Source organism: Ambystoma mexicanum, chromosome 11, assembly GCF_040938575.1.
Source record: "Ambystoma mexicanum isolate Mex_15411 chromosome 11, UKY_AmexF1_1, whole genome shotgun sequence".
Classification (NCBI taxonomy): domain Eukaryota; kingdom Metazoa; phylum Chordata; class Amphibia; order Caudata; family Ambystomatidae; genus Ambystoma; species Ambystoma mexicanum.
Window position 1 is genome coordinate 1,102,853,873 of NC_090934.1, and position 21,905 is coordinate 1,102,875,777.

At 52.2% G+C, this 21,905-nt stretch overlaps 1 protein-coding gene across 10 annotated transcripts in view; it reads right to left on the reverse strand.

Annotated features, from left to right (window-relative positions):
* HERC1 (HECT and RLD domain containing E3 ubiquitin protein ligase family member 1) overlaps positions 1–21,905 on the reverse strand; it is a 3,379,312-nt gene that overhangs the window by 2,792,617 nt on the left and 564,790 nt on the right. For 9 of the 10 annotated variants that reach the window (XM_069624403.1, XM_069624396.1, XM_069624402.1 and 6 more), the window contains exons 15-16: positions 9,763–9,915; positions 9,423–9,555 (exon numbers count right to left, since the gene is read on the reverse strand). In XM_069624403.1, coding sequence (XP_069480504.1) covers positions 9,423–9,555; positions 9,763–9,915 — 286 coding nt within the window. The remainder of the gene's footprint in view (positions 1–9,422; positions 9,556–9,762; positions 9,916–21,905) is intronic. The other variant, XM_069624399.1, reaches the window with a different exon arrangement.

Below are 21,905 nucleotides of genomic sequence, written 5' to 3' on the forward strand. Positions count from 1 at the left end.
CTAAACCCCCTCCCACACCCCCTGTGGTACCCAGACACCAGACAGAGTGGCACCCTTTGGAGGCTTCTGTGGAGAAGCCCGCTAAAAGTGGAACAAAGGGCTCGACTTGGGTTGGAGTCACAGAAGAGAACACAAACGCCATTTTAGAATAGAGTCCTGGCAAAAAATACCAACCGGCGAATTAATATTAAATAAACCGGCGGTATGTTCGAGGCTATGAATATTAAATAATTAAAGTTGGTAGCCTCGAACAATGGGAAAATCCCATAAGGATATATTTGCGGTCGAATATAAAAAGTAGTATCCACTGCCCCCAGCCAAAACTCGATCAAGGGGGACGGAGACGTGCCCCCTCGACTAACAGACCCTGGGGCAATCGAATTGCCCCGACCAGTACGTCCACAATACGATGGTTTGTACCGGTTTCTGTTAATAATTTGGGACTAGTAAAGACAATGGTGACTTTACATGCCCTGGGAGACAGTAGTCAGTCCCAGGGTATGGAGTCTATGGTGGGGTGTCACTATGACACCCGTGTCACTGCACGGAGGGTGCTGTGTAACACACATAGTAAAAACACATGAGACCCTATGGAGTAAAGGACCCCATAGCCCATAAAACACATTAACAGTCAAAGGAACACCAAAAATCATGTCCAAGAGTGGGAGAAAAAAAGAGTCTCACTCTTGGCAGGAGAAAAAAACAAACTCCAGAAATCCAGCAAAGCTGCTGGGGGACTCACTAGGTTAGGAAATTCAGCCTAAAGAGAGAATTCTCCCTAACAACATAATTTTCGGAGTAATATGAAATTCAGAAACCACCTTTGGGAGGAAATTAGGCTTCACCTGTAGGACAACTTTGTCCTTGTGGTAAATTGTATGTGGGGGTTTACAGGAGAGAGCTTGTAGCTCGCTCACCCTCCTAGCAGATGTTAGCGCTACCAATAGGACAGTTTTAAGTGTGAGAAATCTCAGCGAACAAGAGTGAAGTGGTTCGAAAGGAGTGCCCATTAGGAAGTTTAAGACTAAATTTAAGTCCCAAAAGGGAACCTGGAATGGTTTTGGAGGATAAACATTAGTCAATCCCTTGAGAAATTGTAACACTAGAGGTAGTTTGAAATAGGATGGTACCTCCGCAGTGCGCTTGAAGATTGAAAGCGCTGCGAGATAGCCTTTTACAGTGCCAACTTGAAGGCCTGAGTTTGCCAAGTAAAGTAGAAACGATAACACCGTTGGTGTACCACATGAAAAAGGGTCGATATTCTCTTCTCTACACCAGCTGCAAAATTTGTTCCAACGGCAGCGGTATAAAGACTTTGTTGCTGAACGTCTGGCCGAAAGCAACACCTACATGACGTCATCAGGGCGGTCCCAATCCTTGTACCTCACCCTTTCAGAAGCCAAGCGTGAAGGTTGAGGGTTCTGATGTCTGGATGGAGAACCTGACCTCCCTTCTGCGAGAGAAGATTCTCTTTGAGTGGAAGACGGATTGGAGGGCAGGCAGTGTGGTCCTCTGCAACCCAAAGGTTTCCTGGTCAGAATCTTCCCCCTCTTCATAAATTGAAGATAGTCCAGGGTACTCTGACCTCTGAAATGGTGTAAAACCCATCTCTAAAGCAGAAGGAGCCAAACTCGTCATTATTGGGCGAGAAAACGTCGACGCCGATGTGACAGGCTTCGAAGGCGCCGAGAACGGTGTCGAGAAAAGTGGAAGTGGTCTCGAAGAACTCGAGAACTACTCAAGGATGTCAACGACTGTCTCGGCGTCGTGCCGGAGGCCCTTGGAATCACCTTGGCTGTGGAGTAGCCTTGGTCTTCTCTTTCGTCGATGTCGGCGTCGAGTCGATCAACCGATGCGTCGAAGAACTCTTCGACAACAGCGTTGCTGGCGCTGATCCATGCGTCGATGGAATCTTCGACGACGGCGTCGAAGATGGTGCCTTCTTAACCGATGGCTCGTGGCGCTCTCGGGTGGAATGTTTCGTCGGATGCAGCGACCTGCGGCGTTTTGATTTTTTGGGTTTTTCACCCGGAGTATCACCCTCAGCTGTCTTTGAGGGAGTCAAGGCTGCTTTCTCGAAGACGCTTAACATTTTCTTTCTGAATTCCTCCCACTCAGCCTGAGAGCTGTGTTTTGTGGGACAGGAGACCCTTTCTGGGGAAACAGAAGACGAGGAAGGGGAATCTCTTCTTTGAGTGTCTTGATCTCGACGAATGGTGGGAGCTACTTCGAGATCTAGAATGGGAATGTTTGATGGCGAGGGGACGAATGCCTCGACTCAGCCGAAGAAACTTTCAAGGAGGTTTTTACTGACTTACCTCTCTTGAGTTTCCCCTTGCGCTCCTTCAAGGCGTTCGCCGTCAAGGACATGCAGTCCTCACACTCCGAACAATGGTGCTCGGCTCCCAAGCAGATCCTGTGTGGATCCGTTATCGAAATTTTTTTACCGCAGTCTCAACATTTCTTGAAGCCTGATCGCGGCGTTGTCGGTTCCGATGAAGATGCCATCGAGAACGAGTTGGTACATTCGAGTAGATATAGAAGGTTATTTTGACTGAACTGTGCAACGACGTTCCGAGGCCCCACGAAGCGCAGAAAAACGGAACTGAACAACGGACGCCACGCGCGGCTATTTATGGGCATGGTGACGTCAGCGCCGATACGGTGGCCGTCGAGGGACATCGACTCGGCGGACGTCGAGGCGCGGCGCCCTCTACTGAAAAAAATTCCGAGGCCAGCAAGCTGGAGACGAATTATCAAAGATAAGGAATACGTCGGAGGACACAATCCCTTCGAAATATATATTACACACAAAAGGTGAAACAAATTTGAAAGCTCAGAGAGCTGGAGGATTCCTTCTGTCTGATAGACTGCGGTGAAAAATATGAAGATGGCTGACTCGGGCAGAGCTTAAAGCCGGTCACCTCATTGGTTGGGGCCATAAAGGCCCAAAGTGAGGTGGAGTGAATACACAAAAGAATGGCTCATAGGCCACAATGGAGTATATACATGCATTCCCTAGGGGAGAAAGGATGTATATTAAAATTGTAATAATTTTTTATCACTGATGATTCCCAATCTGACAGGGAATATTCAAGCATGTGAATCTATGCAAGATCCAATGCTGGAGAAGAACAAGTTACTTTCTTACCTGGTAACGTTCTTTCGATGGGATGGTCCGACGACGTATTCCATATCTATGACATGTAATCACCACAGCTGTGCTGCTTCGGAAACTTTTTCGGCGTCTGCGTCCTGCGTCGATGACGTCGATGCGCCGTCGTCGAGGACCTCCTCCGACGTCCGACGTCATCCGATGTGATAAGTAGGACGCACGACGCCCATAGCCTCAGTTGTAGTTTTTTCCCCCAGAACGTGTGACATAAGTAAAACTGCCAGTCAGACACAAAGCCTTGCGGAACGTAAGCTGCAATCGCAAAAGAAATTCTGCAGCGGGGAAGGCCGGGCGGGAGCGATATGGAATACGTCGTCGGACCATCCCATCGAAAGAACGTTACCAGGTAAGAAAGTAACTTGTTCTTCGAGGGGGATTGGGTCCTCCGACGTATTCCATATCTATGACAGACTCCCAAAGCAGTACCAAAGCAAGGAGGAGGGAAAGAATTTAGAATCAAAATGTAGAATAGCCAATCAAATAGCAGAGCAAAGGACCGCCTTGCCAAAGGCCAGATCCTGTGCTCGGATGGAATCAAGGGAATAGTGACGTACAAATGTATGTACGGAAGCCCAGCTGGCTGCATCACAGATGTTGCGAATAGGAACACCCCTCTGCAGGGCAGTAGACGCAGCCATACCCCTGGTAGAATGGGCCCGCAAGCCAGCCGGTGGGTCCTTACCCGCCAAACGGTAGCACTCCGAGATGGCCAAAATAATCCAGCGAGACAAAGTCTGTTTCGTCACAGCTTGCCCCAAACGCTTTCCAGCGTAACCAATAAAGAGTTGATCATCCACTCTGACCCGGGACATGCGTGAAACATAAAAGCTTAAAGCTCTCCTAGGATCAAGCCTATGGAGCCTCTCCTCTTCCTTACCAGGATGCGGAGGAGGATAGAATGCCGGAAGAACAACCTTCTGGGCCAAATGAAATTCCGTCACTACCTTCGGAAGAAAAGAAGGACGAACTCTAAGGACAACCCTGTCCTTGTGAAATACAGTGAAGGGAGGCTTAACTGAAAGTGCCTGTAACTCACTCACTCTGCGAGCGGAAGTAACCGCAACTAAAAACACAGTTTTCAGAGTTAACAGCCTCAAAGGGCAAGAATGTAAAGGCTCAAACGGAGCACCCATAAGAAACTTAAGAACCAGGTTTAAATCCCAACCGGGCACCAGGAAAGGTGACGGAGGGAACACATTAGTGAGCCCTTTCAGGAACTGTGAAATCAAAGGGATTTTAAAGTAAGAACACTCTTCAGACGAGCGCTTAAAGATGGACAGCACCGCCAGGTAACCCTTAACGGTACCCACTTGCAAGCCCCTGTGGGCCAAAGAAAGTAAAAAGGACAGAACCATGGGGATGTCACATGCAAAAGGATCCACATTCTGAACTCTGCACCAGTCGCAGAACTTACGCCAACGGCAACGGTACAGAGACTTTGTTGCCGGCCTTCGGGCCGAAAGCAACACCTCCATCACGTCCTCAGGGAGGTCCCAATCCTTATACCTCAACCTTTCAGAAGCCAAGCGTGAAGGTTGAGGGATCTGACCTCTGGATGGAGAACCTGACCCCCCTCCCGTGAGAGCAGATCGTCTCGGTAGGGAAGACGACGTGGAGGGCAGATGGATAAGTCGAGAAGGTCCGGGTACCACGTCCTCCGAGCCCACGCCGGGGCAATGAGGATCATCCGGGAACCGAACTTCCGTAACCTCCGCAGCACTTGCGGGATGACGGGGACTGGAGGAAACGCGTACAGCAGCGGGAATGACCACTCCACCACGAACGCGTCTCCTAAGGCTCCTTCTGGAGGAAATTCCCGCGAGCAAAACCTTTCGCACTTCCGGTTGACACTGGAGGCGAAGAGATCCACTTGAGGGGTCCCCCAAAGGGCGAAGATCTCCAGGAGAATCTCCTGAGCCAACTCCCACTCGTGAGAGATCGCGCTCTGCCTGCTCAGAGCGTCCGCCGTCACGTTGTCGGCTCCGGCCAGATGAACTGCCGAGATCGAAACTTCCTGCTGGATGGCCCAGAACTCGAGCTGCATCGCCTCTCTGCACAGAGGAAGTGACCCTGCCCCCCCTTTTTGTTGAGGTAGTGCATGGCCACTGTGTTGTCCGTCAGGATCAGGACATTCTTCCCTCGCACAGACGGCAGAAAAGCCTTCAGGGCTAGCCTGACGGCCCTCAGCTCCAACAGATTGATATGGAGTCTGGACTCCGACGGAAACCAACGACCGCTGTCAGCCCGTTGGCATGAGCTCCCCATCCCATGAGGGATGCATCCGTCACGATCGTCACCTCCGGCCAGGGAAGCCAAAATGGAGCCCCCTTCATCAAGTTGCCTTTGACGGCCCACCACAGAAGGTCCCGGGCGACCGAGGACGGCACCTGAATCGAGTCAGACATCCTGCCGGAGGACTGCGACCATTGCGTCTTGAGTGCCCACTGCAAAGATCTCATCCGCAGGCGAGCCTCTGGCACCAGAAGAATGCAGGATGCCATGAGGCCGAGCAACCTCAAGAACTCGAACGCTGGGAGCGTCTGGGCATGCTGAAACTTGTGCACCATCTGCTGAATGTGAAGAGCCCTCACCTGGGGAGGAAAACACTGCCCCAGGGAAGTGTCGAGCACTGCTCCGATGTACTGGAGCCGCTGTGTTGGCGTCAAATGGGACTTCTTTAAATTGAGGGAGAAGCCCAGCCTGTGAAGGGAGCGACAGGTGATCGATAGATGATCCAGGACTTGCTCGGGAGAGCTCCCCCTGATCAACCAATCGTCCAGGTAGGGGTAGACGTGAATCCCCCCTTGCCTGAGATGCGCTGCCACCACCACCATGAGCTTGGTGAAAACCCTCGGGGCGGAGGTCAATCTGAACGGCAGGACCCGAAACTGAAAGTGCGAGTCGCCAACCGCGAACCTCAGGTACTTCTTGTGCTTGGGATGGATCGGCACATGGAAGTAAGCATCCTTGAGGTCGAGTGACACCAACCAGTCCTGAAGCTGAAGGGCCTGGAGGACTTGAGAGAGAGTAACCATCTTGAACTTGTCCTTCCTGAGGAGTTTGTTCAAACCGCGCAAGTCCATGATGGGTCTCAATCCCCCGTCTTTCTTCGAAACCAAAAAATAAGGGGAATACCATCCCTTGTTCCTCTCCGCTACAGGCACCAGTTCTATGGCGCCTTTCTCCAGCAGGGCTTGAATTTCCTGCGCAAGGAGCGGATCCGGACTCTGCAAAGAGAGGTTCCCCGGTGGATTGTCGCGAGGCCTGTGCTGAAAAGGAAGACAGTAGCCGTGGGTTATGATCTCCAGAACCCACACATCTGAAGTAATGGCTTGCCACTCTACAAGATGCTGCGCCAGCCGTCCCCCAACCGGCGAACCATGGGACATGGCCTCACGACTGAGTGGGAGCGGCTGCGGCGTTACCTGAGGGCAAAGAGGCAACTGCCCGAGCGGCCTTGGCACCACGGGTACCCTGTCGTCCACCTCTGGTACCCCTGCGTTGGCCTCTTTGACTGCCAGCTCCTCTCGCTTTACTGAAGGATGAGTAATAGCGAAAGGAACCACCCCTCCACTGCTGTCCCCTAGGATGAAAAGGCGGAGGTTGGCGAACTGCAGCGCCCAACGACTTCGCTGCAGCTTTTGAGGTCTGCAACCTCTCAAGGCTCTCGTCAGCCTTGCTGCCAAAAAGGTGTTCACCATCAAAGGGCATGTTGAGGAGCCGGGACTGCACATCAGGAGCAAACCCCGACTTCCGCAACCACGCAAACCTGCGTATCACGGTGCTCGCCGCCATGGACCCACTGACGCATTCAGCCAAGTCCAGACCCGACTGAACGGACTCACACATGGCATCCTTACCATCCTGGACCATAGCAAGGAAACCATCCCGTTCATCCCCTTCGGGAATATGTTCAGCCGCTAACGCAACACAGTTCCACAGAGTGTGCGTGAAACGTGACAAGGCACAAATGGAGTTGGCCGCCTGAAGCGCCATACCACCAGAAGAAAACACTTTCTTCGCCCAGCCATCAAAACGTTTGTCGTCCCTATCAGGAGGGATGGTAGGGTACGACGCCTGCTTTGACGGGGCCGTGGCCGCCTGCACCACCAAACTTTCCGGAGTGGGGTGCCTGGTCAAGTAGCAGGGGTCGCTACTGGCTGGACGGTATTTACGCGACAAGGATCTGCCCACCGCCGGGAGACTCTCCGGAGCAGTCCAAGCCGCCGCCACCCTTCTCTGTAAAGCCATATGGAACGGCAGTACCGGGTCAGTTGGGGGACCAACATCAAGGATGTCCGTCAGATCATCCTGCACAAACTCCCCTGGGGGAGCAGACCATCCCAGATACTCAGACACCCTAGCCATAAGGCGCCGGTATGAGGAATCGGCATGGGAGCCAGGCTCAGGCCTACAAAATTCCACCTCCGGAGAGGTGTCCAGTCCACTGGCATCATGCAGTGACTGCCTCAAATCGTCAAACCGATTATGGCCCGAGACAATTTGATCTGGCACCTGACTAGGAACCAGGCCATCAGAATCCTCATCCGCCTCCGAAATATATTCCAGGTGGCGAAAAGGCACCCGAGAGTGCTTGCTCTTAACCAGAGCCTTCCTAGGGGGTACACCCGTGACACGGGGCACCTCCGACACGAAAGGCGCCGATGGCGTCGAGCGAATCGGCGCCGACGCCAAGAAAACCGGCAACGGCGCCGAGAGGATCGGCGTCGACGAAATCGGCGTCGACGTCAGATGCAGCGCCTCCAGTATCGGCGGCGTCGACACAGCCCTCGAAGCCGGAGCCCCGAGCGTGTCCCTCGACGACCTGATCTTCGACGGCTTCGACGACGTCCTCGAAGCCGGAGCCTCGAGAAAGCCTGTCGATGCCCTCGACGCCTCAGACGTCGATGTCTTCCTCGAAGACTTCACAGGAGCACACGGTCTCGAACGCGTCGAGGACCGGGACCTGGAACGGGTACGGTGAGAACGAGCCTCCTTGTCCGAACGGGACCGCTCCCGTGACTCGTGCCGACCACTCTTGCGAGCGGCGTCTCTCGACCTCACACGGCCGACCCCACTCGGGGGCGCGGACGGCTGAGTACCCTGCGACTCAAGAATCGCCAACATTTTCATCCCGAAGGAAGCCCATTCCTCCGGCGTCGCACGGCTGGTGGGGTAACCGACGTGCCGTGCAGAATCCTCGGAAGAGGACCTGGAAGGCGACCGGTGACGGCGCTTCTGAGAATGCCTCGAAGAGGCTGAGGAGTGGCGAGACCCACTCCTAGAAGAAGACCGACGAGACTTCCGACGATGACGCGGAGAGTCACCCCTCGAATCATCCGTCGAAAGCCCCGCCGACTTCGACTTCCGGGGCTTGGACACCCGACCTACCGACAACTTCTTCTTACGTTCGCGTAAGGCTTTGGACGTGAGCGACTGGCAGTCGATACAGTCATCCGTGTCGTGGGCCTCCCCGAGGCACCAGAGGCAGGCGTCGTGCGAGTCAGTCACCGACATCTTGGACCCACACTCCCCGCACTTCTTAAAGCCCGGACGCGGGGTCGAAGACGAAGTGGAAGACATCGCCGAAGGAAATTCACAAACGAACAGGTTCGAAGAACCAGAAAGAACAGAACTCCAAAGAGTCGAGGCTTAGAACCGAGAAACACGAAGCAACACGTTCGCGGAAAAAACGGAACCGAGGCTATGGGCGTCGTGCGTCCTACTTATCACATCGGATGACGTCGGAGGAGGTCATCGACGACGGCGCATCGACGTCATCGACGCAGGACGCAGACGCCGAAAAAGTTTCCGAAGCAGCACAGCTGTGGTGATTACATGTCAGATATGGAATACGTCGGAGGACCCAATCCCCTCGAAATAAAGATTAGATGAGGTTTTTTAAATTTCTTTAATACAGCACACTGTTAAAATATGTTCTCTTGGCCATCTCCTATGTCGGACTCACCACACTAAGTACTTTAAAATAGGTGGATAGTGCTAATTACTTCTAGATCAGACAGGCAGAAATAGTGGTACAAAAGAAGGCAATAACAGGGGTACAAACAATTTGTGTTGTTGCTAGATTTGTATAACTTTAATGGAATTGCTATGTGTGCTTATTTGTGGCATTTTATTGTGAATGGATTTTCTGTGGCTGTAATTTTATGGTCTATACCCAAAACAAACCTATTGTAAATTAATTGACTGATGAAGAAAAAGAAGAGCACATTTAAACTATATATACCCCTTAGTTTTTCACCAACACTTCCGTTCCAGGAGCTTTCCTTGATTAAAGTCGCAGAGCGTGACAAAATATCTTTGGCATGTGGCAATAACAGCTGAAGATGTTTATGTAGCAGTGACACACTGCTAGAATTCTGTGAGGAAAGAAAGAAAAGGTACATTTTAAAATGCTGCAGAAAAGACAGTACAGTAACATTTGGGGTGGGTAGAGCTCACTTTAGAGATTCTTACCTCTAAAAATGACAAGCTAGACACTATGTCCCTCCAAGGTTATTTCATTTTCGGTGCAACCTATTTTCATTGTCACTGTGCCAGATTATATGAATACAAATGCTGCCTACCTCACTTACATTATTACTATGGCAGTATGCCAAGAGCTGTTTCTGCAATGAGCAAAGAAGCTCATGAAGATGAGCTGGTTGGCTGTTTTCAGATGATGATGTGCTGAGCAAAAACTTATCACTGTTTTTTTCCAGTTCGCCAAATGCTTGATCCTATTGAGAAGGAAAAAAGAAAAAAAAAAAAGCTTTTTTCAAAACATATACTGGATTTATATTCACCAACACATGCAGAACGGAAAAGACACTAATCAAATACAAATAAAATGCAATTAGGGAGTCTAAAAACAGTACCATATTTCATTAGATTTTGGATCATAGTACTTTCCAGTATGATAAACATCCAGTATTCTATAAATGGTTATCTGTCTGCTTGGTCGGTGCAGGATCTCTGGAGCACAGTCATGTGATTCTCCAATTGCAGGCATTTTCGATATCTGTGGTCTTACACATGTTCCTACTTTTTTGGGATGGCTTTCTCAATGTGAAAACCGGGCAAGTCAGTGAGGCCTACTCACAGTTCAATAATGCTTGAGGGCTTCTATGAAACTGTGCACTTGGTGTGATGAGAAGGACAAATACAATTCTGAACATCACACTGCTTTGTTAGGAGTAGGGGCGTTTGGTCCAAATGTGAGGACATTTTCCACTTTTAAAGACTGTTGTAAAGCTTAGTTAGGAAGCAATTATTACTCTACAGAAGCGCAAGCCCTGTCATTTTGTTCACTTCCTTCTCTTTAAGTAGGAAATCATTAGATGTTTAGGCAAGTCTCAGATTTGACAGCAACACCGTCACGGTATGCACTGCACACAACAGTGACTGACAACTGGTCTCTATTTTGACCATTCTTTTGTTTATGAAAGAATGAATTGGAATTTATAGAGCGCAACTTAGACCCGTAGATATCATAGCACTAGGGGAAAGATGCATGAAAAGGGACACAGAATCAGAGAGCCAAGAAAAAGAATTATCGCATGTCCAAGGGGAAGAGAAAAGTTTAACGCCTTCCTAAAAGCAAGATAGTCAGGATTGGCACGCAGAGAGTATGGCAGTGAATTCCACAGGGTGGAAGCAGCCACCAAAAAGGCTCCCACAGTGCCTGGGTAAAGCCTGGCACAGATAATAACTGGTTGGCCAAGCACAACTGTCTCAAGGCAACATATTTGAAAAAATTATAAGTTACTCACCGTAGTGACTAATGTACTCTTAGTCCATAGTCCCCTTTCCTCCATACTGTATGGGTGTCCCTTCCAAAGGACGGGAGACTGAATCTTTTTCACCAGAAAAAACCTTCTTCCCCTTTAAATTTAGAGGCGCGTGGGGGTGCAGTCCAGGGAGCATGCGCTGCCCTAACTCTGCCCTCCGGTGCCACACCTCAGTCCCCATTGACACGTTGACAATAGATTTAACATTGCCTAAAGCCACCAGTATTATTAGGGGGTAGGTTGGTGGGACGTATGGAGGAAAAGGGACTGTGGACTAAGAGTATGTTAGTCACTATGGTGAGTAACTTATAATTACTCTTAGGTCCAGTCCGCTTTCCACCATACTGCAGGGGCGATTACAACTGATTGTAGCCCCAGGGTGGAGAGGAGATCCTCGTTAAGCAAACAGGTTCTTGAGAAACGCATGTCCGAAAGCCACATCAGATCTAGAGCCGGCATCCAAACAGTAATGCTTGCAGGAAGCTGAGGTAGAGGCCCAAGTGGCCGCCCTGCTTATGACTTGCCAAGTGACATGGCGCTGGAACAAGATGGCCGTTGCCTTGGTCCTGACTGCATGGGCATGCATGTTGGCCGGGAGCGGCTTGTGCTGGCCCTCGTACGCTTCCTTGATGGCAGAGACCATCCATCGGGATATGGAGGCCTGATAGCCTGGCCTCGAGCCTCAGGAAAAAACTGTATACGGTTTTGAGGCAACCAGCACCGGGACCTCGCGGACTCTACAAGCCGAGGTAAGGCCGACTAGTAAGGCCGTCTTGATGGTGACTGGCCTGATGTCCACGGATGCCATTGGCTCAATTGGCTTAATTGGTTTGTGTGCAGGGGCGCCCAAGACTATGTTAAGTTCCCACACAGGGTGCAGTCGTTTGACGGGCAGGTAGAGCCTAGCGAGACCTGTATGATGTTTGATGATGGGGTTGGAGGAGGAGAAAATGCCCTCCTCCGAGTTCCTGTAAGCCCCAATGGCTGCAAGGTATGGTTCAGCAGGCGTCCATCTGCACGCCTGAATGAGTGAGGTGTGATGAAAAGGAGAGCACATCGTCCAAAGTGCAAGCCAAGGGGTTGATACCCTTGGAGTCTGCCCAGTGGCAGAATCTGTCCATTTGCTTTTGTACGGGGCCCTGGTTGCTTTGCTCCTGGCGCCCTGTATGATCACCAGATTGGCCTGTGAGAGGCTAAGGTCCCGAAGCGTTACCTGTTCAGGTACCACGCTGGGAGGGCTAGTTTCCCTGGGGTAGGGTGGATGACTCTGCCCCCCTGCTGTGCCAGATGTGCTGGGCCCGTCGGAAGGTGTATCAGGGGCACCTCCGAGAGGCTGAGTAGCTCCGAAAACCATAGCCTGGCCGGCCACCATGGAGCTATGAGAAGAATGAGTCGGCGGCGAGACTCCTTGATTTTGCCGATTACCCTGTGGATCAGGGGAGTGGGCGGAAAGGCGTAGGCTTTCATGCCGGACCACTGGAGGTGAAATGCGTCACCCAAAGAGCCGGGGCCCTGACCTTGCCAGGGTGCGAACTGGGGACACTTCTTGGTGTGCCAGGTGGCAAAGGGATCCACGTGGGGGTGACCCCACTTGTTGATCTCCTGAATAGCAAGGTTGTTTAGCTGCCACTCGTAATTGTCCGCTCCCAGCCTGCTGAGCCTGTGCGCTTCCAGGTTGGATTCCCCCAGGAGGTGGATTGCCGTGGAGTAAATGTTTTCCAGGGCCCACTCTCACATGCTGATTGCCAGTCTGCACAGAGGAGGGGATATGGTGCCTCCCTGCTTGTTGACCTAGTACATGCTGGTTGAGTGGTCCATCTGGATGAGGACAACCTTACTCCTGAGAAGCAGTAGGAATGCTCTGAGGGCTAGCCAGATGGTGTTCAGCTCCAACCAGTTGATGTGGTATTCCTGCTCCTGTCGAGTCCAGCTGCCGTGGACCGAGAGACCGTCCAGGGTGGCTCCCCAGCCCTCGAGCGAAGAGTCTGTGGTGATAGTGGCCTGCGAGGAGGGCAGCCGAAAGGGCTTTGCCCGTCCGTAGGTTGCAGTCCCTGGACCACCATGTTAGTTCCGGTTGGAGAGATGGCGGGACGTTGATCATCTCTGAGAGCCCTGTTCCTGGTTCCATGAAGCCGCGAAGTACAGCTTAATCCTCCTCATCCTTAGTCTCGTGTGCAGCACCACTAATAGGACCGCTGCGAGTAGACCCAGGAGATGTTGGTACCACCGTGCCGAGGTCACCTCTCTGCTGAGCAAGTGGGCAGTGGCCCTCTTGATGGTCGAGATTTTGTCCTCTGACGGGAAGACCTTCTCGGAGCACCTGTCCCAAATGAGGCCCAGGAAAGTCAGTCTGCGTGGGCTGCAGTTGTGACTTCTTGAGATTGAGCGAGAAGCCCCGATCGTGCAGTGTGTTGATACGGGCATGGGAAGAGCAGTGAACCGCCTCCAGAGATGTAGTCCTGACGAGCCAGTCGTCGAGGTATGGGTAGTTGTGGAGACCCTGCGCTCTGAAGTGGGTCGCCACGGCATTCATGAGTCTGGTAAAGACCCTGGGGGCCGAGTTGAGGCCAAAAGAAAGAACCTTGTATTGAAAATGGTAGCCCATGATCCTGAACCGTAGGAAAGAACGATGGGGCAAATCAGGTCGTGTAGGTACATGTCCTTCAGATCCAGGGAACACATCCAGTCTTCCTTGTCCAATGTCGCTGCTATAAAAGCTGGCATAACCATCTTGAATTTTTGCAGGGGTAAGGAGAGGTTGAAGGTGGAAAGGTCCAGCACAACTCTCAGGACCGCCCGGTTCTTCTTCTGAATGGCAAAAATCCTGGAGTAAAAGCGAAAGCCTCGCTGGGAGGCTGGGACTTCCTCCACTGCCTAGCTCTCGATGAGTGACCGGGTCTCCGCCCAAAGAGTTGCTGTCCCAACCTGTGGAAGGGGAGGCGGGAGGAGAGGCTGGGAAAGGAAGGCGGTACCCGGTGGATACTACAGATAGGATCCAGTAGTCCGCGCAATTCTGGCACCAGAACTGTGCATGGAGAGCAAGCCTGCCCCCCACCAGAGACGGGTGGACCTGAAGGGGCGTGTCATGCTTTCTTTCCCTCGGAGGCTGACACTGAGGAGGGGGACTGAAAAAAGCCCTTACACCCACGCCTCCTTTTTGTTGCTTGCGCCGGCTGAGAGACGATGATCGGTCCGGCTGCCTGGATCTGCGATCCTGGAAACCGCAGAACCCTCCATATGTATGACCCCCCCTTTCCAAGCACTGCTGAGATTGGGTGTACGATTTGGGCGTGGTCTTTGCAAGGATGGATAAAGACTTTGCTGTTTGAGAGCTCTTCTCCTTTTCGTCAAGCTCTTCATCCGTAGAGGAGTGGAAGATGTCCCCCACACCCCACCCCCTCTCGAACGGTAGATCAGGAATGCGCTCCTGGACATCAGGGTTGAAATTTGTTGCCCGGAGCTAGGCTGTTTTTCTCATGTCCGTGGCAATACAGATCGCACGGCCTGAGGTATCGATACGAGCCACTGTGGATTCCATGACGTCATGCGCCACCAGCATGGCTTCAGCCAGCCCCACCCTAAAGCGTGATTGGCTCTGGGTGGGGAGTTCCGGGAGGAAGTCTGTAATTTCCCACCATAATCTCTGGTTTGCGGCAGCCAGCATGGCATCAGCGTTGCCCTAACGTACATGTATAGAGGCGTTGGAATAGAGTTTGTTGCCATATGCCTCCATGATGTCCTCCCCCTTGCCTAGCAGCACCGCAGAGGAAGAGGCCGAGGACGACTGGAGCTTGGAGTATAGGGATGCCGCAGCGATCACCGAAGAGTGTGGCTGAGGATGGGCATAAAGCAAGAGTGTATCCCCCCTCCACCTGCCTGTACTTGGCATCCAGGTGTCGATTAACCGGCTGGGCCGAGTGGGGTTTGAGCCAGCCCTTCTTGGCCAGGGAGACTGCATTGGACTGCATAGGAATCCGCGATTTGGCAGAGGGGCATCGCGTGAGGACTTCAGCCAGAACCCCCTCTGCCGGCTGTTCGCACTCGGGTTTGGGGGAGGACCAGGTACTCCACCAGACCTGCAAGACGTTCGTGGAAGGCCCTGGCTGAGGATGGCGTGTCCGAATCCTCCTCCTTATCCGTATCCTGCGGATCTGGAGGATTGTGTGGAGGAGGAGGAGTAGTTGGCGCCGGAGGTTGGGGTACAGAGCCCGCGGCCGGAGGCAGCGGTGGAGCCCCCTGTGGAGTTGGCTAGGGAGCCAGAGGAGGTGGCTGCGCAGGGGCCAGGAGCGTCGGCGGAGGCATCTGTGGTGCCTCGAGTATTGCGGGGAGGACTTCCCTGATGGCGTCTTTGATGTAACCCCCATCTGAGGCGACTTCATGAGCCCGAGGAACTTCAAAGAGCACCTCCTCACTGGCCAAAAAGGTGGCAGGGGGTGCTGACGGGGTGGCGGGGAGCTGCTGGAGCCGCTGCGTACCCTGTCCATATGAACGCCAAGGAAAGCTGCCCTGCGCAACTGAGGGGTAGACTGTAGGCCAAGCACCTGGTTAAGGCGAGTCCCACCTTGACACTCATTCTTCGCCGAATTCCTGGAATGGCGTTTGACGGGTGCCTCTTTCTGGCACGGCAACCATTTTGTCGAGCTGCCTGCCACATGCCTGCGATGTGGTGATCAGCCCGTTGGGCCCGGCCTTGTCCACAATCTTGTGTGCAGGCCTACGCTGCTCCTCGGTCCTAGGCCCCGTAGATGTGACATCCTTGACCCGGGGGTCTGTAGAGCTGCGTTTAGGTGCCCTCTCGGACGCACTGCCAGTTATTAGGTTGTAGCCCCTTGGCCATGGTGCCGGTAAAAGGGTGGAGCCCCTCGGGTGTAGACCCGGTACAAGAACCTTCTGGTCCCTCAACACAGCACCCGTTAAGATCAGAGGATCCCTCGACCCAAAGGCCAGTAGCTGAAGCAGTCTTGGTGCACGTGCCGGTAGAAGGACCTGACCGGTCCCTCCCACGCAGGAGTCCCCCCTGGGAAGGAGTCTCCCTTGCGGGGTGCCATGGATATTATCAGGCCTACCTTGAGCTTGGTTCAATGCTTCACAAAGTTCTTGAGATCCTCTGGGGGCGACCTCTGGAAGAGCAGCCTCCACACCTGGCTAGTCTGTTCTTCAGCGCTTTCGTGGACAGCGAGTCTCACGCCGAACATGATTGCCAACCGTGGTCTGGGCTAAGGCAAACGAGGCAGAGGGCGTGGGGGTCAGAAGTTGGGAAGAGCCCGTTTCAGGATGGACACCTGCTGAACCCTGTACAAGTCGACATGCGCCGGGGAGGAGCGTGACGCCTGATGACCGAGTTCCTGAATGATAGATAAGATAAAAAAGACAGAAGAAGTATCCTCGAGTGGAATTACATGGCGGAAGCCAAACCCAGGAGTGCTGGTGAATTCGGCCCGTTCCCGTCGATGTGGACAAGGGGACTGAGGTGTGGCGACGGAGGGCGGAGTCAGGGCAGTGCATGCTCCCTGGGCTGTACCCCCGTGCGCCCCTACATTTAAAGAGGAAGAAGGTTTTTTCTTGTGAAAAAGGTTTTGTCTCCCATCCCTTAGAAGTGACGCCCATACAGTATGGAGGAAAGGGGACAGGATACAAGAGTACAATAGTTACAGCTAAGTAACTTGTTCCTTCAGCATGGGGTCTGGCATGGATTCACATGCTCATGAATAAAATAATACATAGCAGTAAAACATTACACAGCCATGGGAGGTGGCAAGACTGAACAGAAGCAATTACCCTTACCTCTGAAACAGACTCACATTCAAGCCAACAGGTTGCATAGCATTGCTTGGCCGACCCTGGAATCCTTGTCGACACTGTAGAATCTTGTGACTGTGTGTGGACCTGCACGTAGCAGCCCTGAAGATATCCAGCAGGGGCACACCAGACAGGAACGCCGTCGTCACAGGAAGCGCTCTGGTGGAATGGGCTCTCGGACAGCCGGGCAGCGGTCAGTTTGCCAACCAATGGCAGTGCGTGATACAGCCTGAGGGCCACCTCGAGATGGAAGCCTTGGACAATGCCTTCCTATGGTTCACCTGACAAAAGTTCACTAACAGTTGAGACGTCTTCCGGAAACTCTGCGTGCGTGTCACTTAGAACTTCAGAGCACAAGCCACATTCAGCGAGTGCAAAGTCCTTTCAGCCGGTGACAAAGATGTCGGAAAGAACACAGGCAACACCAAAGAATCATTGGGGTGGAATTCCGATAGAACCTTTGGCATGAAGGAGGGGTGCATCTGCAGCACCACCCTCGTGTCGTGAAAAGTCATCTCACCCACCCTCTGGCAGAGGTGATGGCCATGAGGAAAGCCTTTTTCCATGAGAGGAACTTGAGAGGGGCCTGATGCATAGGATTGAAAGGGGCCCCCACAGCCTTGTTAGCACCACGCTGAGTTCCCACGCCGGGGCAGCAGCCTGCACTAGCGGAAAAGATCGAAACAGACCTTTGAGGAAATCCTTGATGAGACTGTGTGACCAAAGAGAAGATCGTCTTTGAGACCTGGAATAGCGGGAGATAGCTGGAACTTGATAGAGGCATCCACCAGCCCTGACTTGGACAAGGACAACAAGTATGGAAGAACCTGCCTTCTCTGGTGAGCAGAACCACAACCACTGGCAACTTTACCGGAGGTGACGCTGACAGGCTTAGAAGGTCCGGGTACCAAATGTGCCTCGGCCACGCTGGGGAGACAAGCATCATCCTACATCTGCACTATTTGAGTTGATTGATGCGCAGCAGCGGAGTGAACGTATATAGGAGGAACAGGCCTTCCCACAGGAAAGAGAACGTGTCCACCATGCACCTCGGCTGGTGGAACCGGCTGGCTAATTTCTGGCATTTGGAGTTTGCCGCGGTCGTAAACAGAACAATTTGGGGTCAGCCCCACTTGAGGAAGATGCGGTCCACCTGATCCTGCCAGAGTTCCCACTCGTGGCAGAAGCGCAACTCCCTGCTGAGGGAATCGGCAATGGTGTTCTTGCCTCCCGCCATGTAAAAGGGGAGGAACATTTCTTGGTCGACGGACCGGCGCCACAAGTCCTGCGCCTCTCTGTAAAGTGCTGGGGGTCGGGTGCCTGCTTCCCGATGTAAAACATTGTGGTGGTGTTGTCTGTGAAGATCCTCGCCACTTTGCCCTTCAGGGATGCAAGAAATGACTTGAGGACCCAGAGCACTTCCCGCAGCTCCAGGATATTGATGTGGAGATCCTTCTCTTCTGGTAGCCACAGGCCTCTGGGGTGCAGACGTCCTGTGTGGGCTCCCCTGCCATCCAGGGAAGCGTCCATGGTGACAGTCTCCTGGAAACGGGGTTTCTGAAACCCTGCGCCCCGGGCGAGAGAGTTGATGCCCCACCACCTTATCGTTCGACAGAACTCCTCATTGAGAAAGATCTTGTCTGCAAACCTTGCGGACACTTGTATCCGGCGAGCGTCCAGGAACTCCTGAACAGGTCACATCTGAAACCTGCAGAGCCGGATAAGCTAGATTCACAAAGACATCATGCCGAGCAGAAACTTGATGGTCCGCACTGTGGCGGTCTTCAGTGACAACAGTCATTGTACCTTCCCCAGAATGGCTGCTACCCTCTCCTCCGAGGGCAATGCCAGACATGAGACTCTGTTGAGCCTGGCTCCCAGGAACAGTGTGTTAGGCAGAATCCTGTGCAGTGTGCTTAGGGACCACTACACACAATTAAGACTACAGGTGGCAATACAAGTTTTACCTTTGGTACAAGCCTGTACTACTATGTTAAAGTGGTAGCAGTAGCGGAGCAGCCAGGCTTATCTCAAGAGCATATGAGCAGTAGCAGAGATTACACAAAGAGACCACAATTACTGTGACTCAAGCAAACACTGACTCAAGATTGCAGGTAAATAAATATAAGTACATTTATTTTTAAACCATTTGTTATAAACACGACTCTTCTATTAATTCAAAAACCACACGTAAAATACACTATAACCAACCAATTCACTTTGTACAATATAGCTCAAGGTACGTACCCTGTGTTTTAACGGACCGGTGTTGCAAAGCAGAAGACATTACTGGGAATACACTTGCGATCACTTTGTGACAGTAATGACAGTTCGGTCTTACTAAACAAATGCGGCAAGAAATGTTACCGGGGCAAAACACTTAGCACCCGAGTTACCCAGAGAGAGTTGGGGACAAAAATCTTAGGCAATACTGTTGTCAAGGCAGACGGAACCAAAGAACACTCAGACAGAAATTCAAGGGTCAATAGGCCGGAGCCAGTGTCAAGTGGAACCGGGTTCCTGTTGTCAAGGATCACACAGTCGGACAGTTCACGTCAAAGTAGCCAAGAGTACTTCGATATTGTCAACATAGGAAGCAAAAGTTATAAGAAGGAGGGAAGACAAGGGCAAGCCTTGAATATGAAGAAAAGGGGGTTAACCCTAATTCCTCAAGCAGAACACAATACCTTATTCAATGAAGAGGCTGGTGCCACGGCAGTTGTTCCTGGTAGTTTCCTGCAGACCCTCGGTTCCTGGAGCTTCGGGGTGAAGGACGACATCTGGAGGGGTCTGCACTACGCAGGGATGAAGCCGGCAGAAGCGACTGAATAAAAGGTGCGCTCCTTAAAAACAGGAGAGTCTCTTCCGATGGCTATCCGGACCACTACAGCTGTGTGCAGCGATTTCGACCAAGAAGAGCATCCTCTGGCTGTAGAAGGTGAGCTGGTTATCCCCACCAGGCTCAAGGGAAGACGACTCCGGACTGGATCTTCTCTGGTCGAAGGGTAGATAGCTCAGGACTGCAGCAGGGCTTCACCGGGACAGGGTAATTGCAGAAGTCGACTTCTTCGCCGCTTCTCTTCGGTTCCTTGTAGTTCCAGTGGCGACTGACTTCTAGCCCAAGAGACCTGCCTTTTATGCGAAAATCCCCCATTCACACAGCCTGACTATCAATCACGCAGCAGGGGGGTTTTCCAGCCCGGACAACCACCTCAGCCAATCATGGCAAAGTGTGACTTGGGTTTCCTAGGATACCCTGTGCAGGGGGTGACTACACCCCTCCCTCACATTCAGCCCACCCAGACACCCAGGCGCCTAGAGGAGGGCTTCTTTGCAGAAGCCCGCCAAAAGACAGTGAACAAAGAAGGCAAACCTGGTTTGCCGTGCAAAGTAAAACACAAGAAGGACTTTAACAAAAAGAAATGGTGAATAAACCCTACCGGAGCCAAAAGAAAAAGTATTTGGTCCAGCGGGTTAAAGTTCGAGGCTAATATAATAGCCTAAAACAATACAATCTTTATATAGTATAATCGCGGTAGAAAAGTTAGGGTAGATACCACTGCCACCAGCCAAGTCTAAATGTTAAAAGAGCAAAGCAATGCTCTAGGAGGCACAGATAAAAAGGGCTAGGGATTAACCCCTTCAAGTACTCCATGTAAGATGGGGTATGATCGTTTATTTATATAGCACCTATACACAATGTGTTTCACAATGGGGTGTACTGGATCTGTGGTTAAATGGCTAAGTAAAGTTAATGGCAACTTTACCCTTTTCTGGGGGACAGTAGTCAGCCACAGAAACGGAAGTCTAAAAGACAACCCTGTGTCACTGCACTGAAGGTGCTGTTTAACACACAAAAGAAGGGGGCTACTGAAGTGGTGTACTCCAGAGTCCACAATCACAAAAGCAGATGAAACAAACATGGCAAAACATGGGTAAGCGTGGGGGAAAAGCTCACACTCTTAAAGTGAAAATCCAGCAAAGCTGCTGGGGGACTCACTAGGTAAGGGAAATTAGCCATTGAATGAGAATTCTCCCTAACAGTGCGACCTGCGATGGAATCAAGCTGGACTTTGGATAATTCACTGAGAATCCCAGATCCATCAGCAGCTGGACGGTCCTTTCCGTTTGTCCGACGGCCCCTTTCCCTTGACTTGGCCCAGACGAGGCAGTCGTCGAGGTACTTGTACACATGTATCTCCTGTAGACGTAGATGGGCCGCCACTGGTTCTGGGCACTTTGGGTGCTGACTTCAGGCCGAAGGGGAGGGCCTTGAATTGTTAGTGTCTTCCTTGCACCACAAAGCATAGGAACATCTGATGCTTCCTGAGGGTTGCGACATCGAAGTATGCATCCTCCAGATCCAGTAACATCAAGAAGTCTCCTTCCTCCAGTTGGCCGAGCATGTGCTGCAACGTGACCATCCTTAATTTTTGGGACTTGAGGTATTTGTTGAGACGCTGCAGGTCTAGAATGTGCCTCCAGCCCCCAGACTTTTTCTTTACTAAGAAGTATCTGGAGTAGCCTCTGGAGCCACGAAGTTGTCACGGAACTAGCTCCATCACCCCCTTTTTGTAGCATGGCCGTAGCTCCTGAAGGAGCTGAGGGATCTACCGTTCCCTCCTGGGCCACCGGAGGGATCCGCTCAGATTTTCTGCTGATACTCCAGGGTATGTCCGTGGACGAGAGCGTCCAGCACCCATCTGTTGTTGATCTACTGGTCGCCGAAGCTCGCCAGCCGGCCACTCACTGGTGTGCATGGGTGGGGGCCGGAATTGCTGGCCAGTTCAGTCCGGCTTCAGCGCCTGCGTCCTGCTTTGGGAGTGACGACGGTGCTGGCCACCTCCACTGAAAGCCTTCGAACGGCCTGTGTAGGCCTCCTGGGTCGTGGACCGGGAGGATTGACGATACAATGAGGAACCTCCACCGAAACCCTTTGTTCTGCTGAACTTTCCGCCAGAGGTGCAAAAGGACAGGCAGTGCTGCTGAAGAGTGCCCAGGGCACAAGCCATCTGCATGTCAGTCTTGTTGGCCTGCAAAGATTTGTCGACGGTCTTCCCGAAGAGGTTGTCCCCGAAGGGCATGTCCAGTACTCTCATATGGACCTCAGCCAGCCTCGACGCCGTAGACAGACACTGTTC